Source organism: Hemitrygon akajei, chromosome 6, assembly GCF_048418815.1.
Source record: "Hemitrygon akajei chromosome 6, sHemAka1.3, whole genome shotgun sequence".
In the NCBI taxonomy this organism is placed as follows: domain Eukaryota; kingdom Metazoa; phylum Chordata; class Chondrichthyes; order Myliobatiformes; family Dasyatidae; genus Hemitrygon; species Hemitrygon akajei.
In genome coordinates this window covers 114,865,734-114,886,193 of record NC_133129.1, presented here as the reverse complement: position 1 = coordinate 114,886,193, position 20,460 = coordinate 114,865,734, and the positions used below count along the sequence as shown (strand labels likewise).

Below are 20,460 nucleotides of genomic sequence, written 5' to 3'. Positions count from 1 at the left end.
GGGTGAGGAGCCAGAAGTCATGGTACATATAGGTACCAATGACATAGGTAGGAAAAAGGAAGAGGTCCTGAAAGGAGAATATAGGGAGTTAGGAAGGGAGTTGAGAAGAAGGACCGCAAAGGTAGTAATCTCGGGATTACTGCCTGTGCTACGCGACAGTGAGAGTAGGAATGGAATGACGTGGAGGATAAATGCGTGGCTGAGGGATTGGAGCAAGGGGCAGGGATTCAAGTTTCTGGATCATTGGGACCTCTTTTGGGGCAGGTGTGACCTGTACAAAAAGGATGGGTTACACTTGAATCCTAGGGGGACCAATATCATGGCAGGGAAATTTGTGAAGGCTACTGGCGAGACTTTAAACTAGAATGGTAGGGGGGTGGGAATCAAATTGAAGAGACTAGGACAGAGGAGGTTAGTTCACAAATAGAGAAAGCTAGTAGACAATGTGTGAGGGAGGATAGGCAGGTGACTGAGAAGGGGAGTGCTCAGACTGAAGATGTAGGGGAGAAGGAAGAAAAAGATAATAAAGTTGTTTGCACAGAGACTAAGAGGTGGAGAGTTTCTTAAATGCATCTATTTTAATGCTAAGAGCATTCTAAGAAAGGTGCATGAGCTTACAGCATGGATTGATACCTGGAAATATGATGTTGTAGCTATTAGTGAAACATGGTTGCAGGAGGGGTGTGTTTGACAACTAAATATTCCTGGATTTTGTTGCTTCAGGTGTGATAGAATGGGAGGGACAAGAGGGGCAGGTGTTGCATTGCTTGTCAGAGAAAATATTACAGCGGTGCTTTGGCAGGATAGATTAGAGGGCTCATCTAGGGAGACTATTTGGGTGAAATTGAGGAATGGGAAAGGTGTAGTAACACTTAAAGGGGTGTATTATAGACCGCATAATGAGGAGCGAGAATTGGAGGAGCAGATTTGCAGGGAGATAGCAGATATTTGTAGTAAGCTCAAGGTTGTGATTGTGGGAGATTTTAATTTTCCACACATAGACTGGGAAGCCCATTCTGTAAAAGGGCTGGATGATTTGGAGTTTGTAAAATGTGTGCAGGATAGTTTTTTGCAGCAATACATAGAGGTACCATCTAGAGAAGGGGCAGTGTTGGATCTCCTGTTAGGGAATGAGATAGGTCAGGCGATGGAGGTATGTGTTGGGGAGCACTTTGGGTCCAGTGACCACAATGCCATTAGTTTCAATATAATTATGGAGAAGGATAGGACTGGACCCAGGGTTGAGATTTTTGATTGGAGAAAGGCTAACTTTTGAGGAGATATGAAAGGATTTAGAAGGAATGGATTGGGATAATTTGTTTTATGGGAAGGATGTAATAGAGAGATGGAGGTCATTTAAAGTTGAAATTTTGAAGGTACAGAATCTTTATGTTCCTGTTAGGTTGAAAGGAAAGGTTAAAAGTTTGAGGGAGCCATGGTTTTCAAGGGATTTTGGAAACTTGGTTCGGAAAAACAGTGAGATCTACAATAAATATAGGCAGAATGGAGTAAATGTGTTGCTCGAGGAATATAAAGAATGTAAAAAGAATCTTAAGAAAGAAATTAGAAAAGCTAAACTAAGATATGAGGTTGCTTTGGCAAGTAAGGTGAAAATAAATCCTAAGGGTTTTTACAGTTAAATTAATAGCAAAAGGATAGTGAGGGATAAAATTGGTCCCTTAGAGAATCAGAGTGGACAGCTATGTGCAGAGCCAAAAGAGATGGGGGAGATTGTGAACAATTTCTTTTCTTCGGTATTCACTAAGGAGAAGGATATTGAATTGTGTAAGGTAAGGGAAACAAGTAGGGTGGTTATGGAAACTATGATGATTAAAGAAGAGGAAGTACTGGCGCTTTTAAAGAATATAAAAGTGGATAAATCTCCAGGTCCTGACAGGATGTTCCCTAGGACCTTGAGGGAAGCTAGTGTAGAAATAGTAGGGGCTCTGACAGAAATATTTCAAATGTCATTAGAGACGGGGATGGTGCTGGAGGTTTGGCGTATTGCTAACGTTACACCATTGTTTAGAAAGGGTTCTAAGAGTAAACCTAGCAATTATAGGCCTGTAAGTTTGACATCAGTGGTGGTTAAACTAATGGAAAGTATTCTTAGAGATGGTATATATAGTTATCTGGATAGACAGGGTCTGATTAGGAACAGTCAACATGGATTTGTGCGTGGAAGGTCATGTGTGACAAATCTTATTGAAATTTTTGAAGAGGTTACTAGGAAAGTTGACGAGGGCAAAGCAGTGGATGTTGTCTAAATGGACTTCAGTAAGGCCTTTGGCAGGGTTCCACGTGGAAGGTTAGTTAGGAAGGTTCAATCATTAGGTATTAATATTGAAATAGTAAAATGGATTCAACAGTGGCTGGATGGGAGATGCCAGAGAGTAGTAGTGGCTAATTGTTTGTCAGGTTGGAGGCCAGTGACTAGTGGTGTGCCTCGGGGATCTGTACTGGGTCCAATGTTGTTTGTGATATACATTAATGATCTGGATGATAGGGTGGTAAATTGGATTAGTAAGTATACAGATGATACTAAGATAGGTGGCATTGTGGATAATGAAGTAGGTTTTCAAAGCTTGCAGAGAGATTTAGGCCAGTTAGAAGAATGGGCTGAAAGATGGCAGATGGAGTTTAACGCTGATAAGTGTGAGGTGCTACATTTTGGTAGGAATAGTGAAAATAGGACATGCATGGTAAATGGTAGGGCATTGAGGAATGCAGTAGAACAGAGTGATCTAGGAATAATGGTGCATAGTTCCCTGAAGGTGGAATCTCATGTGGATAGGGTGGTGAAGAAAGCTTTTTGGTATGTTGGCCTTTATAAATCAGAGAATTGAGTATAGGAGTTGGGATGTAATGTTAAAATTGTACAAGGCATTGGTAAGGCCAAATTTGGAGTATTGTGTACAGTTCTGGTCACCGAATTATAGGAAAGATGTCAATAAAATAGAGAGAGTACAGAGGAGGTTTACTAAAATGTTACCTGGGTTTCAGCACCTAAGTTACAGAGAAAGGTTGAACAAGTTAAGTCTTTATTCTTTGGCGCGTAGAAGGTTGAGGGGGATAGATAGTGTTGATGTTGATAGGCTTTTTCCATTGAGAGTAGGGGAGAATCAAACAAGAAGACATGAGTTGAGAGTTAGGGGGTAAAAGTTTAAGGGTAACACGAGGGGGAATTTCTTTACTCAGAGAGTGGTAGCTGTATGGAATGAACTTCCAGTAGAAGTGGTAGAGGCAGGTTTGATTTTGTCATTTAAAAAAAAATTGTTTAGTTTTCTGGACAGGAAAGGAATGGAGGGTTATGGGCTGAGCACAGGTAGGTGGGACTAGGTGAGAGTTAGCGTTTGGCACAGACTAGAAGGGCCGAGATGGCCTGTTTCCATGCTGTAATTGTTATATGGTAGTTTGCCTCACAGGTGCCAGCGTCCGGGATGTTTCAAATCGCGTCCAAGATATCCTGCAGTGGGAGGGAGAACAGCCAGAGGTCGTGGTACATTTTGGTACCAACAACATAGATAGGAAAAGGGCAAAAGTCCTGAAAAAAGACTACAGGGAGTTAGGAAGGAAATTGAGAAGCAGGACCGCAAAGGTAGTAATCTCTGGATTATTGTCTATGACACATGACAGTGAGTATAGGAATAGAATGAGGTGGAGGGTAAGTGCATGGCTGAGGGATTGCAGCAGGGGGCAGGGATTCAGATTTCTGGATCATTGGGACCTCTTTTGTGGAAGGAAGAGCAGTAGATGTAATGTATATGGATTTCAGCAAGGCATTTGATAAGGTACTCCATGCCAGGCTTATTGAGAAAGTAAGGAGGCATGGGATCCAAGGGGACATTGCTTTGTGGATCCAGGACTGCTTGCCCACAGAGGGCAAAGAGTGGTTGTAGACGGGTCATAGTCTGCATGGAGGTCGGTCACCTGTGGTGTGCCTCAGGGATCTGTTCTGGGACCCTTTCTCTTCGTGATTTTTATAAATGACCTGGATGAGGAAGTGGAGGGATGGGTTAGTAAGTTTGCTGATGACACAAAGGTTGGAGGTGTTGTGGATAGTGTGGAGGACTGTCAATGGTCACAGAGAGACATTGATAAGATGCAAAACTGGGCTGAGAAGTGGCAGATGGAGTTCAACCCAGATAAGGGTGAAGCGGTTCATTTTGGTAGGTCAAATATGATGGCAAAATATGGTATTAATGGTAAGACTCTTGGCAGTGTGGAGGATCAGAGGGATCTTGGGGCCGGAGTCCAAATGACGCTCAAAGCAGCTGTGCAGGTTGTCTTTGTGGTTAAGAAGGCATACAGTGTATTGGCCTTCATTAATAGTGGAATTGAATTTAGGAGCTGAGAGGCAATGTTGCAGCTATATAGGACCCTGGTCAGACCCCACTTGGAGTACTGTGCTCAGTTCTGGTCGCCTCACTACAGGAAGGATGTGGAAGCCATAGAAAAGGTGCAGAGGAGATTCACAAGGATGTTGCCTGGATTGGGGAGCATGCCTTATGAAAACAGATTGAGTGAACCCGGCCTTCTCTCCTTGAAGCGATGGAGCATGAGAGGTGACCTGATAGAGGTGTACAAGATGATGAGAGGCATTGATCGTGTGGCTAGTCAGAGGCTTTTTCCAAGGGCTGAAGTAGTTGCCACAAGAGGACACAGGTTTAAGGTGCTGGGAAGTAGATACAGAGGAGATGCCAGGGGTACGTTTTTTATGCAGAGAGTGGTGAGTGCATGGAGTGGGCTGCCGGCAACGGTGGTGGAAGCCTGTAGATTTTCTATGTTTCTTACGAATGTGTGTGTCTATCTTAGATTCCACAGTACAGAAATAGATCTGTGTGTGTCCATCCTGCAGATCCAACAGTACAGAATCAGATTTGTCTGTCCATCCAAGAGACTACACAGTACAGAAGCAAGACTCTGTGTGTCCATCCTTCAGACCTTACAGTGCAGAAACAGATCTGTGTGTTTCCATCCTACAAACCTCACAGTACAGTAACAAGACTGTGTGTGACTATCCTACAGACCCGAGAGTACAGAAATAGATCAGTGTGTGTTTCCATCCTACAGACCCCACAGTACAATTCCCTCATTAATCCCCTATTGTGCATTCCTGATGTGTCAAACAGTTACTGGAAAAAGCTGCTGAACATGGTGCATCACAGTAGCATAGCAGTTAGTGTATTGCTGTCTGCAATCCCAATTCCATTCTGTAAGGTGTTTCTACATTCTCCTCATGACCATGTGGTTTCCCTCTGCTTACTCCAATTTACTCCCACATTCCAAAGAGCTATGGCTTAGTAGGGTAGCAGTGTTTGGCACCTTTGGGCCTGTTTTCACTGGAATTTAGAAGAATGTTGGGGGACTCATTGAAACCTACTGAATATTGAAAGTACTAGATCGGGTGAATGTGGAGAGCATGTTTCCTATGGTGGGGGTATCCAGAAATAGGGTGCAAGCCTCAAATTTAGGGGCAACCTTTTTAGAACAGAGATTGAGGTTTTTTTTTTGCCAGAGAGTAGTGAATCTGTGGAATGCTCTGCCACAGACTGTGGTGGAGGCCAATCTGTATATTCAAAGCGGAAGTCGATAGATTCCTGATTGGTCGGGATATGGCGAGAGGGCTGGTGTATGAGGTTGAATAGGTTCCGGGATCAGCCATGATGAAATGGTGGAGTGTACTTGACAGGCGAATGGCCTGATTCTGCTCCTATGTCGTATGATCTTATGGTCTTCGTTGGTCCAATGGTGTAATTGAGGGGACTATTGTGCTGGAAGGCCGTGTTAATATGCCACATCTCTAATTAAGTACAGAAACAAACAAACAACTAATTAATTACATAAATACTAGCTTGCGTTCAGCACCAAAACACTGCAGATAGTTGAATAATTCAATTACTGCTCAAACCATTCTACACTGAAGGCAAGTACTTGCAACCCTCTGCACCAAATGAACACTCCCCTTTATTCAGCATTTGAGCCCCAGCCAAAGCTTCAAGGGCTGCCATAGCTCACTATTCTAATATCATCTGTTCACTCGACACTAATGATTACTGAGGCAACTACTCGCAGTTGCTGTTTGGTATTGACACCAATTTTAAATAATGTCTAACTAAAATTTGGTCTCAGATCTGTTTGCCTGGCAAGACCAAATCCATAAGACCCAAACGCATAGAAGCAGAGTGAGTCCACTCAGCCCATCAAGCCAATTCCACCATTTGAAAATGGCTGATTTATTTTCCCTCTGAACCCCATTCTCCTGCTTTCCCACTATTAGAAACATCCACTATCTTAACCTAAAATCTTATTGCTACTTAAAAGATTGAAGATCTCAGAGTTAGGGTTCTGTATCCAAGAGTCAGTTGGACCACTTGCATTTTTAGTTTCATGGAATCTTAGTTAACACCTTCTGTTCCATACGCAGCGATTCAGATTGATGGGTTCACAATACACCACCAAGATAGGACAGCGGAATCTTTCAAAGGCAGGAGTGGTGGAGGTTGCTTCATGATCAGCTCCTCGTGGTGTACAAATGTAGTGGTGCTGTCCAGGCCTGGAACACCTCGCAATAACGTGCCGTCCATTTTACCTGCTGCAGGAGATTTGAGCGATCATTTTGGTAGCAGTGTATATCCTGCCACAGGCCAAGCAAGCTCTCGACGAACTGTGTATTGTGATCAACAGGCATGATTGCCTTCCCCATCATTCTGTGGGTTTTTAACCAGGTCAGCTTGAAAAGTCTCTAAATATTTGTCCCCAACAAATCACTGTAGTACCAGAGAAACCAATACACTGGACCACTGTTACTCCACCATCAAGAATGCTCCCCGTGCCATCCCACTCCCTCACTTCAGGAAGTCTGATCACCTGGCTATACTTCTACTCCCTGATCATTGGCAGGGACTGAAGACCACAGCACCAGTTGTGAAGACAGAAGGTTTGGACAAGGGAAGCACAGGAACGCCCTGTTTGAATCAGTGGACTGGACTCTGTTTGGGGGATTTATCTTCAAATCTGAATGAATACGCCACAGCTGTTACAGACTTCATTAAAACCTGTGTGGATGAGTTTCTGCCTACGAGAGCTTACCCAAATCAAAAGCTGTGTATGAACCAGGAGGTTTATAGTCTGCTGAGGGCTAGATCTGTTGCATTCAAGCCTGATCACCTCTGTCTATACAAGAAAACCATGTATGACTTGCAGAGGCTACTTCCAGAGTTAAGGAACAATTCTGAATAAGGTTGGAGGTAACTTTGGATGCACATCAACTCTGGTAGGGGTTACAGGTATCACTTCCTACAAAGTGAAACCCAACGTCATGAATGGCAAAGATGTTTCATTTGTAGATGAGCTTAACACCTTTTTGCTCGCTTTGAAAGGGAGAATAAAACTACAGCTATGAGGATCCCTGCAGCACCCAGAGGCCATGTGATCTTGGTCTTTGAGGCTGATGTCAGGCTGTCTTTCAAGAGGGTGAACCCCTACAAGACAGCAGGCCCCAATGGAGTACCTGGTAAGACTCTGAAAACCTGTGTCAACCAACTGGTGAGGGTGTTCAAAGACTTTTTCAATCTCTCACTGCTACAGTTGGAAGTTTCCACCTGCTTCAAAGAGGCAACAATTATACCACTGCTCAATAAGAGCAGCGTGAGCTGCCTTAACGACTAGCACCCAATAGCACTCACATCTGCAGTGATGAAATGCATTGGGAGGTTGGTCATGGCTAGAATCATGGACAGCATGGACCTGGGCCCGCTGCAAGTTGCCTATCACGACAATAGGTCTATCGCAGACGAGATCTCATTAAGTCTCCACATGGCATTGGATCATCTGGACAATGCAAATATCCATGTCAGGATGCTGTTTATTGACTATAGCTCAGCATTTAACACCATCATTCCTACAGCCCTTATTGAAAAGTTACAGAATCTAGGCCTCTGTACCTCCCTTTGCAACTTGATCCTCAACTTGCTAACCAGAAGACCACAATCTATGTGGATTGGAAATAGCATCTCCACCTCGTTGACAATCAACATGCGTGCACCTCAGGCATGTGTGCTTAGGCTACTGCTCTATTTTCTCTACACTCATGACTGTGTGGCTAGGCACAGCTCAAATGCCATCTGTAAATTTGCTGATGATACAATCGTTGTTGGTAGAATTTCAGATGGAAATGAGAGGGTGTACGGGAGCAAATTGGAGCAGTTGGTGGAGTGGTGTTGCAGCAACAACCTGGCACTCAGCGTCAGTAAGACCAAAGAGCTGATTGTGGACTTCAGGAAGGGTAAGACAAGGGAACACACACCAGTTCTCACAGAGGGATCAGAAGTGGAAAGAGTAATTTCAAATTCCTGGGTGTTAATATCTCTGAGAACCTAAGTTGGTCTCAACATATTGATGCATCTATAAAGAAGGTGAGACAGTGGCTGTATTTCATTTGGATTTTGAAGAGATTTGGTTTATTACCCAAAACACTCACAAATTTCTACAAATATACCATAGAGAGCATTCTAACTGGCTGAATCTCTGTCTGGTATTGGGGCACAGTGTGTTGCTACTGCGCTGGATCGAAGTATGCTGCAGAGAGTTGTAAAATTAGTCAGTGCCATCATGGGCACTAGCCTTTATAGTATTCAGGACATATTCAGTGCTTCAGAAAAACAGGTTCCATCATTAAGGACCCCCACCACCCAGGCATGCCCTCTTCTCACTGCTAAAATTAGGAAGGAGGTACTGAAGCTTGAAGGCATGCACTCAGTGATTCACAAAGAGCTTCTTCCCCTCTGCCATCAGATTTCTGAATGGACATCGAACCCATGAACACTACCTTACTGCTTTCTATTTTTTTGCACTACTTATTTAACTATTTTAAACTTTCCGAAAGAACTGCTCATAGGATTGCTAGAAAGGCAAATCACAATCCCCGTTTGACTGCAAAAGTCCTTCAGGAAGATTTAGCAGACTCTGGAGTGGTGGTGCACTGTTCTACTGTGTAGCAACACCTGCACAAATATGACCTTCATGGTAGAGCCATCAGTAGAAAACCTTTCCTGTGTCTCACCACAAAATTCAGCGTCAGAAGTTTGCAAAGGAACATCTAATCAAGCCTGATGCATTTTGGAAACAAGTCCTGTGGACTGATGAAGTTAAAATAGAACTTTTTGGCCACAATAAGCAAAGGTATGTTTGGAGAAAAAAGGCTGCAGAATTTCATGAAAAGAATACCTCTCCAACTGTTAAGCACGGGGGTAGATCGATCATGCTTTGGGCTTGTGTTGCAACCAGTGGCACAGGAAACATTTCACTGGTAGAGGGAAGAATGAATTCAATTAAATACCAGCAAATTCTGGAAGCAAACATCACACTGTCTGTAAAAAAGCTGAAGATGAAAAGAAGATGGCTTCTACAACAGGATAATGATCCTAAACACACCCCAAAATCCACAATGGACTACCTCAAGAGGCGCAAGCTGAAGGTTTTGCTATGGCCCTCACAGTCCCCCGACCTAAACATCATCGAAAATCTGCGGATAGAGCAGTGCTGCAAGATGGCCCAACAACCTCACAGAACTAGAAGCCTTTTGCAAGGAAGAATGGGCAAAAATCCCCCAAACAAGAATTGAAAGACTCTTAGCTGACTACAGAAGTCATTTACAAGCTGTGATACTCGTCAAAGGGAGTGTTACTAAGTACTGGCCACACAGGGTGCCCAAACTTTTGCTTCAGGCCCTTTTCCTTTTTTGTTATTTTGAAACTGTAAAAGATGGAAATAAAAAAGTAATCTTGCTTAAAATATTAAAGAAATGTGTCATCTTTAATTTTGTGTCTTTTGAAAATCAGGTCATCTTTTACTCGCTTAGCTATTCACAGTAACAGAAATTTTGACCAGGGGTGCCCAAACTTTTGCCACAAAGTTAACAAATTTCATGACGTATGTGGTGATATTAAAACCTGATTCTGATTCAAAATTCAGTAGCTTTCAATTAGATCTCCCTTATTTATCTAATCATCAGGGAGTAAAGGCCCAGAGCCATCACACATTCTTCATACATTAATCTTTTCATTCCTGGGATCACTCTTGTGAACTACCTTTGGACCTTCTCCAATAGCAGCACATGCTTGCTTTAATAATGGGCCCAAAACTGCTCACATTACTGCAAATATGATCTGACAAACCTTTAGGGAATCCCGCACGAGGACTCCCAATTCCTTCTGCACCTCTGATTTCTAATTTCACTCCCCGTTTAGAAATTAGTTAAAACCTTTATTATCTCTTCTGAAGTGTATGACCATATACTTCCCTACACCATATTCCATTTACTTCTTTGTCCTTTCTCCCAGTCTGTCTCAGTCCTTCTGCAGAACCCCTGCTTGCTCAGCACTACCTGCCCCTCCACCCAACTTCAAATCATACACAAACTTGGCAAACTTGTCAATTCCTTCATCCAAATTACTGACATATAACATGAAAAGAAATAGTCCAAATACTGACCCCAGCAGAACACTATTAGCCACTGCAGTCAACCAGAATAGGCCCCATGTATTCTCAGTCCTTGCCTCCTGCCAATCAGCCAATCCTCCATCCATGCTGGTGTCTTTCTTGTAATACCATTATCTCATTTAGCACAGTCTCATGTGTGGTACCTTGTCAAAGGCCATCTGAAAATCCAAGTTAATAACATCCGATAACTCTCCTTTCCCATGTTCAAGCGGCCGATGTCCACTCTTGCTTCTTATATGTATATATATATATATCTCTCTGAAAAAAATGTTGCCAACTCATTTATGTTATTGGCTAGCTTACTTACACATTTCATCTTTTCTCTCCTTAAAGGTTCTTTAGTTGTGTTTTGTTGCTTTTAAAAAGCATCCAAATCCTTGTTTTCAATATTGTGTGATCTCTCTTTTGGTTTTATGCTGTCTTTTTGCCTTCCCTTGTAAGCTATGGTTGCCTCATTCTCCCTTTAGAATAATTTTCTCATTTGCGATGGAACAATTCTGCATCTTCCATATGACACGCAGGAGCCAAAAGCCACTTCTGAGATCCAATATGTAAAAAATAATAAGAGTGCAACAAAACTTAGAAAAACCTTCCCAAATGGGCAGTGATTAGCCAATGTTCCACTGGAAGAACTGTCTCTAGCAGCTCTCCAGACCTCAGCAGTTTACCTGCATTATTGAAATGAGGCTGTGTCCTGAGCAGACTTGAGTTGTCAGGTCCCTACACAATACATTTTGTATCGGAGGGATAGGAAGGTAGTCAGATGGGTGGTGTGGCTCTGTTAGTAAAGAATGGCATCACATCGTTAGAAAGATATGATATAGGATTGGAAAATGTTCAATCCTTGTGGGTTGAGTTAAGAAACTGCAAGAGTAAAAGGACTCTGATGGCAATTCTTTGTGGGTCTCCCAACAGTAGCTAGGATATGGACTACAGATAACAATGGAAAATAGAAAAGGCATGTCAAAAGTTATGGGAGATTTTAATATGCAGGTAGATTGGGAAAAGCAGTGATCATAATGATCAACTGTCATCAGAAGTGATCAACTTGATATTTGAAAGGGAAAAAGCAGTCTGCCATAGCAGTAATTCAGTGGAGCAAAGGAAATTACAGTGGTATGAGTGAGGAGTTGGCCAAAGTAAATTGGAATGAGATGCTGGGAGGAATGACAGCAGAGCAACAATGGCTTTAGTTCTGGGTTAAAAGGAGAAGGTGCAGGATAGATGTATTCTAAAAACAAAGAAATACTCAAATGGCAAAACAGTACAACCGTGGCTGACAAAGGAAGTCAAAGCTAATGTGAAAGTAAAACAGAGGTCATACAACAAAGCAACAATTAGCGGGAAGATCAAAAATTGGGAAGCATTTCAAATCCTACAGAAAGCGACTAGAAGATTCATGAGGAGAGAAAACATGAAATAGGAAAGCAAGCTCTCAAACAATATCAAGGTAGATAGAAAAAGCTTTTTAAAGGATATAAAAAGATAAAAGAGAGTGAGATTGGATATAGGACTGCTAGAAAATGAGGCCAGAAAAATAATAATGTGGGACAAGGAGATGGCAGATGAACTAAATGAGTATTTGGCATCAATCTTCACTGTAGAAGACACTAGCAGTGTGCCAGATGTTGAAGGGTGAGGAAAGAGAAGTGAGTGCAGTTACCATTACAAGGGAAAAGGTGCTCAAAAAGCTGAAAGACCTAATTCAACCAGACCAGATGAACTACACCCTAGTGAAAGAGATAGCGGTCAAGATAGTGGAGGCATTAATAATGATCTTTCAAGAATCATTAGACTCTGGTATGGTTCCAGACGACTGAAAAATTACAAATGTCACTCCACTCTTTAAGAAAGGAGAAAGGCAGCAGAAAGGATATAGTTAACCTGACCTCAGTGGTTGGGAAGATGTTAAGAGTCATTTGTTAAGGATGAGGTTATGGAGTACATGGTGACACAGGACAAGGTAGGACAAAATCAGCATGTTTTCCTTCAGGGAAAATCTTGCCTGACAAATCTGTTGGAATTCTTTGAGAAGATTACAGGTAGAACAGATGAAGGTGACACAGTGAATGTTGTATATTTGGATTTTCAGAAGGCCTTTGAAAAGGTACCAAACTTGAGGCTGCTTACCAAGTTAAGAGCCTATGGTATTACAGGAAAGTTACTAGCATGGTTAGAGCATTGGCTGATTGGTAGGAGGCAGTGAGGAATAGAAGGATCCTTTTCTGGTGGGTGCCAGTGACTAGTGGTGTTCCGCAAGCATTGGCATTGGGACCGCTTCTTTTCATGCGGTATATCAATAATTTAGGTGATGGAATAGATGACTTTGTTGTCAAGTTTTCAGATGATACGAAGATTTTTGGAGGGGTGAGTAGTCTTGAGGAAACAGGAAGGCTGAAGGAGAACAGACTATTAGGAAAATGGGCAAGAAATGGCAAATGAAATACAATGTTGGAAAATGCATGGTCATGCACTTTTGTAGAAGAAACAAATACACATAATATATTTAAAATGTGGAGAAAATCCAAAAGCTGAGATACAAGACTTGGGAGTCCTTATGCAGAACACCCTAAAGGTTAAATTGCAGGTAGAGTCGGTGGTGAGGAAGGTGAATGCAATGTTAGCATTCATTTATGTTAGCATTCAATGTTAATATTCATTGAATGTTAGCATTCAATGTTAGCAATGTTAGCATACAAGAGCAGAGATGTGATGCTGAGGCTTTATAAGGCACTGGTGAGGCTTCAGTATGTGAACAGTTTTGGGCTCCTCATCTAAGAAAAGATGTGCTACCATTGGAGAGGGTTCAGAGAAGGTTCACAAGGATGATTCCAGGAATGAAAGGGTTATCGTAAGAGGAACATTTGAAGGCTCAGGGTCTGTACTCACTGGAATTTAATAGGATGAGGAGGGATCTGATTGAAACCTTTCGAATGTTGAAAGGCCTAGACAGAATAGATGTGGAAAGGATGTTTCTGATGGTGGGGGAGTCTAGGACAAGAGGACACAGCCTCAGAATTGAGGGGAGTCCATTCAAGGCAGAGATGCAGAGAAATTTCTGTGGTGAATTTGTGGAATTTGCTACTACAGGCAACAGCAGAGGTCAGGTCTTTAGGTCTATTTAAAAAGGGAATTGATAGTTTCTGAATTGGCTAGGGCATCAAAGGTTACAGGGAGAAGGCAAGGGAATTGGGCTGAGGAGGGGAAGAAAAAAGGATCAGCTATGACTGAATGTTGGAGCAGACTTGATGGGTCAATTGGCCTTAATTTTGCTCCTTTGTCTTATGGTCTAATGCTGTGAAGATTTGCGTTTGTTAATTGTCCCAACATTTGTTTCAGTCCTTGCGTTGTTTCTTCTCCCAGGTCAGCTTTAGATAATTTCCTGGTTCCATAACAGTGAAAATGACAAAACTATTTATATCTCTGCCTGATCTTAGGAAGTCCTCTGTACCCAGCTATTGAATATCGTGGCTCCATCCTGCAAGATAGACCGGAGAGATTATATCAGGGAGTGCCAACTGGACATGTCTCAGTGCATGAGGCATGAGGACAGGAACTGTGCATGCGCCACCCTCTCTCAGTTCTCACGCCAGTGTTCCAGGGCATTGCAGCCAGTGACTAACTGGAGGAACAGCTCATTTTGCCGTAAGTGCATTGCAAAGAATCACAGAACCACTCAGCCTAGAAACAGGCCATTCAGCTCAACACTGACCAGTAGATCATTTCAAATCCATTGCCCAGCACTTGGTCCTCGCTCTCTGGGCTAAGCAATTTCAGTGATCATCTGGACACCTCTTAAATGGGATCAGAGCTCCATCTCTCATATTTTATGTGACATTATATAAATGCTTCCTGTTGTCATGTCTATCTGTACCCCTGTGACAGAACAGGCTGGCAGTGGTAATTCTCCCGCTAACCTTGCCCTTTTGCCCAGTTAGTTACTCCTCCTTGTTCTAGCTCTGGTCTGGTTTCCCCAGTAGCTCACACGTTTTGTCCTGCAGTTCTGCAGTTCTTGGGAGTTGACCATTAAAACAATTACTAGCTTATCTAATCAAAACAAAGCAATCTCTTCATTTAACGTGCTCTACTGGTTTATAACTCATAAAAATAAGGATTGTAGACAGTCATTCCAAACAGTTTCAGTAATTTTCACTCAGCCTATTACATCAGTTTATAGACAACAGAATGGCCCCAGAAGACCCAAGGGACAGTTTGAGGTGTCCTAAAATAATGCCTGAGTTAAAGGGAGCAGGCACACTGCACCACTGGCTTGGGGGTGGGGAGTGCATTATTCTTTTATATCCATCTGAGCATGGAGTACAAAATCCTATTGGAGAACCTAAAGGAGAGAACATTTCACAATCAGCATTAATTAACACTTAAACACAATTTACTTTTAGCACTTGCAGACTGTCCAGCGAACCAGGTTTACCAGGAATGTGGGTCTCCCTGCTTATCCACTTGCTTAAATCCACAATTCACCTGTGACAATTATTGCAAACCTGGCTGCTTCTGCCCAGAAGGTAAGATAACTTTCCATAATACATTTAATGGTATCCTGGGAAGGCAACATGGGTAAGCTCCCTTTGACCAGTCTATGCAGTGTCAAAGAGATGGCCCTTCACATGAACTGAAGTGATACATTTAAAGAATTTAACCTGCTTTTATTTACTTAATTAGCACATGCTGATTTGTTTGGTTGTTCAGTGGTTGAGGAATTTTAAGGTAAAGGAACCCTTATGAAGCAGTGATCACAATATGATTGAGTTCAACTTGAAATCTGATAGGAAGAAAGTAAAGTCTGATGTAGCAGTATTTCAGTGGGGTAAAGGAAATTACAGTATGAGAGAGGAGTTGGCTGAAGTAAATTGGAATGAGATGCTGGCAGGGATGACAGCAGAGAGACAATGGGTTGAGTTTCTGGGAAAAATGAAGAAGGTGCAGGATAGAGGTAATCCAAAAACAAAAGAATATTTAAATGACGAGATAGTACAACCGTGACTGACAATATAAGTCAAAGCTAATGTAAAAGTAAAAAAGAGGGCATACAACAAAACAAAAATTAGCAGGAAGATAGAGGATTGGGAAGCTTTTACAAACCTACAGAAATAATAAGTCATTAGGAGGGAAAGGATGAAATATGTAATCATGCTAGCAAACAATATCAAGGTGCATAGAAAAAGCTTTTTCAAGTATATGTAATGTCCTGGTTAAGATTTTTACTGCTTTCTTGCAGGTATTTCACTTTAGCACTAAAATACAACTGCAGATGCTATGGATCAAAGAATACGTACACAAGTCTGGAAGAACTCAGCAGGTCAGGCAGCATCCGTGAGAAAAGAGTAGCCAATGTTTCGGGCCAAGACCTTTCATCAGGAAAGATCCTGATGAAGGGTTTCGGCTGAAACATTAGCTACTCTTTTCTTATGGATGCTGCCTGGCCTGATGAGTTCTTCCAGCGTTGTGTATGTATTCTTTATTTCACTTTAGCAGTTCTGTAAGAGCAGTTTTTAGCTGAGATAAGGGGCTTTGTTGTTCAAATAAGGAATGTTGTATCAGTCAATCAGGATGGTGGAATTGGGAGAAGGTTCTAGAGAACTCTGGGCAGATAAGTGTTTTTGGCGGGAGCTTGGAGAAGACAGGAGGGAAGATGTCTGAGGATGCCGTCCCTGTTGCACAAGGTGCTTTGTGCAGATGAATGGCTTCAAGGAGGAAGAACCAATACTCCTGTGAGAGACCCATTTGTTTGAGATGGACTTCAAGTGACATTCAGAAGGTGGTGTGTGCATTCACACAGACCAAGGGTGCAACACGCGAGTTACTGACAAGTTCAAGATAAGCTCCAAATTACGTGCACATTTGACTGTTTAATTGAAATGAGCCCTTTTTGTTTTCTTTCTTTCACTTCTTTAATGACTCTTTGGTTAAGTTAACATTCATAAATAAATTTTCTTATTAATTGTATGCAATGTACGATCTTTTATTTCTTGCAGGTGAGCAGTAAATCTCACAGCTTTCACACAAACCAGGGTTTGGGTTGGCAAAACATCCCAGACTCACAAGTTTGACAGGACCAAAGTCGTATACACTCTAGATGTATGGAGCCTGAGAGAGGCGGTTTACTTGCTGCAGAGTCCAGTGGCTGTTGGCAAAGTGCTAAGGAGCTGCATTTCCAGAGATGCTCAGTAAAGAGGGATTTCATATATATATATAAACAGTGAGATGAAAGTGGATATAGGGCTGCTAAAAAATGAGGCCCAAGAAATAATAACGGGCGACAAGAAAATAGGCAATGAACTAAATGAATATTTTGCATCAGTCTTCACCAGCAGTATGCCAGATGTTGAAGAGTGTGAGGGAAGAGAAGTGAGTGCAGTTACTATTACAAGGGAGAAGGTGCTCAACAATCTGAAAGACACCCGGACTAGATGAACTGCACCCAAGGGTTCTGAAATAGGTAGTGTTAGAGATTGTGGAGGAATTAGTAATATTGTTACAAGAATCATTGGACTCTGGCATGGTTCCCGAGGACTGGAAAACTGTAAATGTCGCTGCACTCTTTAAAAAGCGAGGGAGGTAGCAGAAAGGAAATCATCGACCAGTTAGCCTGACCTCAGTGGTTGGGACAATATTAGAGTCCATTGTTAAGGATGAGGTTATGGAGTATTTGGTGACACGGGACGAGATAGGACAAAATTAGCATCTTGCCTGATAAACCTGTTGGAATTCTTTGAGGAGATTACAAGTAGGTTAGATAAAGGGGATGCAGAGGATGTTGTATATTAGGATTTTCAGAAGGCCTTTGACAAAGTGCCATGCATGAGGCTGCTTAACAAGTTAAGAGCCCATAGTATTACAGGAAAGTGACTAGCATGATTAGTGCATTGGCTGATTGGTAGGAGCAGTGAGTGGGGATTAAAGGATCCATTTCTGGTTGGCTGCCAGTAAGTAGTAGTTCCACAGGAGACTGCTTCTTTTTATGCTGCATATCAATGATTTAGATGACGGAATAAATGGCTTTGCTGCTAAGTTCATAGATGTTACAAAGATTGGTGGAGGGGAAGGAAGTGTTGAGGAAACCGGAAGGCTGCAGAAGGACCTGCACAGATTTGGAGAATATGCAAGGAAGTGGCAAATGAAATGCAATGTTGGAAAATGAATGGTCATGCACTTTGGTAGAATATAAATGTGCAGACTATTTTCTAAATGTGGAGAAAATCCAAAAATCTGGGATGCTAAGAGACTTGTGATGCCTTATGCAGAACACCCTGAAGATTAACTTGCAGGTTGAATTGGTGGTGAGGAAGGCAAATGCCATGTTAGCATTCATTTCAAGAGGTCTAGAACATAAGACCATAAGATATAGGATCAGAAATAGCCATTCAGCACATCAAGTGTGACCCACCATTCAATCATGGGCTGATCTAATTTTTCCAGTCATCCCTACTCCCCTGCCTTCTCCCGATACCCTTTAATGCCCTGTCTAATCAAGAAGCTATCTATCTTTGCCTTAAGTACACCAAATGACTTGGCCTCCACTGCCACTCGTGGCAACAAATTCCACAGATTAACCACCCTCTGACTACAGTAATTTCTCCGCATCTCTTTTCTAAATGGAATTCCTTCAATCCTGAAGTAGTGCCCTCTTGTCCTAAACTGCCCTACCACTAGAAATAACTTTGCCATATCCAATCTGTCCAGGCTTTTTAACATTCAGAATGTTTCTATGAGATCCCCCTGATTCTTCTGAACTCCAGGGAACACAGCCCAAGAGTTGCCAGATTTCCTCATACAGTAACTCTTTCATTCCTGCATTCATTCTCTTGAATCTTCTCTGAACCCTCTCCAATGTCAGTATATCCTTTCTAAAATAAGGAGCCCAAAACTGCACAAATTACTTCAAGTGTGGTCTCATGAGTGCCTCAACATCACATCGCTGTCTTGTACTCTATACCTCTAGAAATGAATGCCAACATCACATTCAACTTTTTCACCATTGACTCAACCTGGAGGTTAACCTTTAGGGTATCCTGCACAAGGAGTCCAAAGTCCCTTTGCTTCTCTGCATTTTGAATTCTCTCCCCATCTAAATAATAATCTGCCTGTTTATTTTTTCCACCAGAATGCATGACCAGACACTTTCCAACATTGTATTTCATTTGCCACTTCTTTGCCCATTCCCCTAAACTATCTAAGTCTCTCTGCAGGCTCTCTGTTTCCTCAGCACTACCTGTTCCTCCAGCTATCTTTGTATCATCGACAAATTAAGCCACAAATCCATTAATCCCATAGTCCAAATCATTGACATACATCATAAAAAGCAGCGGTCCTAAAACTGACACCTGTGGAACTCTCCTGGTAACTGGCAGCCAGCCAGAATAGGATCCCTTTATTCCAACTCTCTGTTTTCTGTTGACCAGCCAATGCTCCACCCATGCTGGTAACTTCCCTGTAATTCATTGGGCTCTTATCTTGCTAAGCAGCCTCATGCATGACACCTTGTGAAAGGCCTTCTGAAAATCCAAGTACACCATGTCTACTGCATCTCCTTTGTCTAGCCTGCCTGTAATTTCCTCAATAACTTGCAGTAGTTTAGTCAGGCAGGGTTTTCCTTTCAGGAAATCATGCTGGCTTTGGCCTGTCTTGTCATGCGGCTTTAGGTACTTCATAATCTCATCCCTAACAATCAATTTCAACAATTTCCCAACCACTGATGTCAGGCTAACAGGTCTATAGTTTCAGTTCTGCTGCCTCCCACCCTTCTTAAAGGGTGGGGAATTGATGCTGAGGCTTTGTAAGTGCTGGTCAGGCCTCATCTTGAGTATTGTGAACAGCTTTAGTCTTCTCATCTAAGAAAAGGTGTGCTGGCATTGGACAGGGTCCAGAGGAGGTTCACATTCCAGGAATGAAAGGGTTATCACACAAGGAACATTTGAAGGCTCTGAGTCCGTACTCACCGGAATTTAGAAAGATGAGGGAGTATCTCATTGAAACCTTTCAAATGTTGAAAGGTCTAGACAGTAGATGTAGAAAGGATGTTTCCATGAGGGCACAGCCTCAGGATTGAGGGGTGTCCATTTAAAACAGATGTGGAGAAATTTCTTTTGGCAGAGGGTGGTGAATTTGTGGAATTTATCACCACAGGCAGCTGTGAAGGCCAGGTCATTGGTTGTATTTAAGGCAGAGCTTGACAGGTTCTTGATTAGACATGGCATCAAAGGTTACAGCGAGAAGCCTATGGAATGGGGCTGAGGAGGGGAATATAGGATCAGCCATGACTGAATAACGGAGCAGCTTCGATGGGCCAAATAGCCTAATTCTGCTCCTATGTCTTATGGTCTAACACTGAATTTGTGTTGATGCCTTGCTGTTGATCCCAATGGCTCATTATAAAGGGAACAGAAATACATTAAGGAGAGTTCTCTGCTTTGTTCCTGAGTAGACTGGAGATTAATATTTGTCATTCCATTTATCTTGACAGCATTCTGCAAACAGAGGTCCAGGATCATCTCTAAATCTTACTCATGAGACTAGTTTTAAGTTAACCTTTCCATTGACACAGGACATCCAGTGATGCTCAGGAAGGCTCCACAACATGTAGTCAAAACTGCCCAACACACCACCAGCACCAGCCTATCTGCCATTTGGGACACACGGTATAAACAGAAAGACGTCAGCACCAGCTGACCTGCCATTTGGGACAGACAGTATATACAGAAAGAAGTTAGCAATATTATTACCCATGACTGATTGTCCAACTTGCATTAAGGAGGGAGCTATGTAATATCCACACCAGGACCACCAGACTCAAAACCAGTTACGTTCCCCAAGCAGTAAGGCTGATCAACACCTTCACCAATCCACCCCACCATATCCATTTTATCATTTTCTGTCAGTTACCTTAGACTCTCCTGTGTCTAGGGTCATGTTATGGATATACAATCTATCAATGTCTAT

General features: G+C 42.3%; 1 protein-coding gene across 1 annotated transcript in view; it reads left to right on the top strand.

Annotated features, from left to right (window-relative positions):
- LOC140729838 (mucin-6-like) overlaps positions 1-20,460 on the top strand; it is a 65,607-nt gene that overhangs the window by 7,907 nt on the left and 37,240 nt on the right. Inside the window, exons 4-5 of the mRNA XM_073050051.1 lie at positions 13,941-14,148; positions 14,904-15,026. Of these exons, the coding sequence (XP_072906152.1) occupies positions 13,941-14,148; positions 14,904-15,026 (331 nt within the window). The remainder of the gene's footprint in view (positions 1-13,940; positions 14,149-14,903; positions 15,027-20,460) is intronic.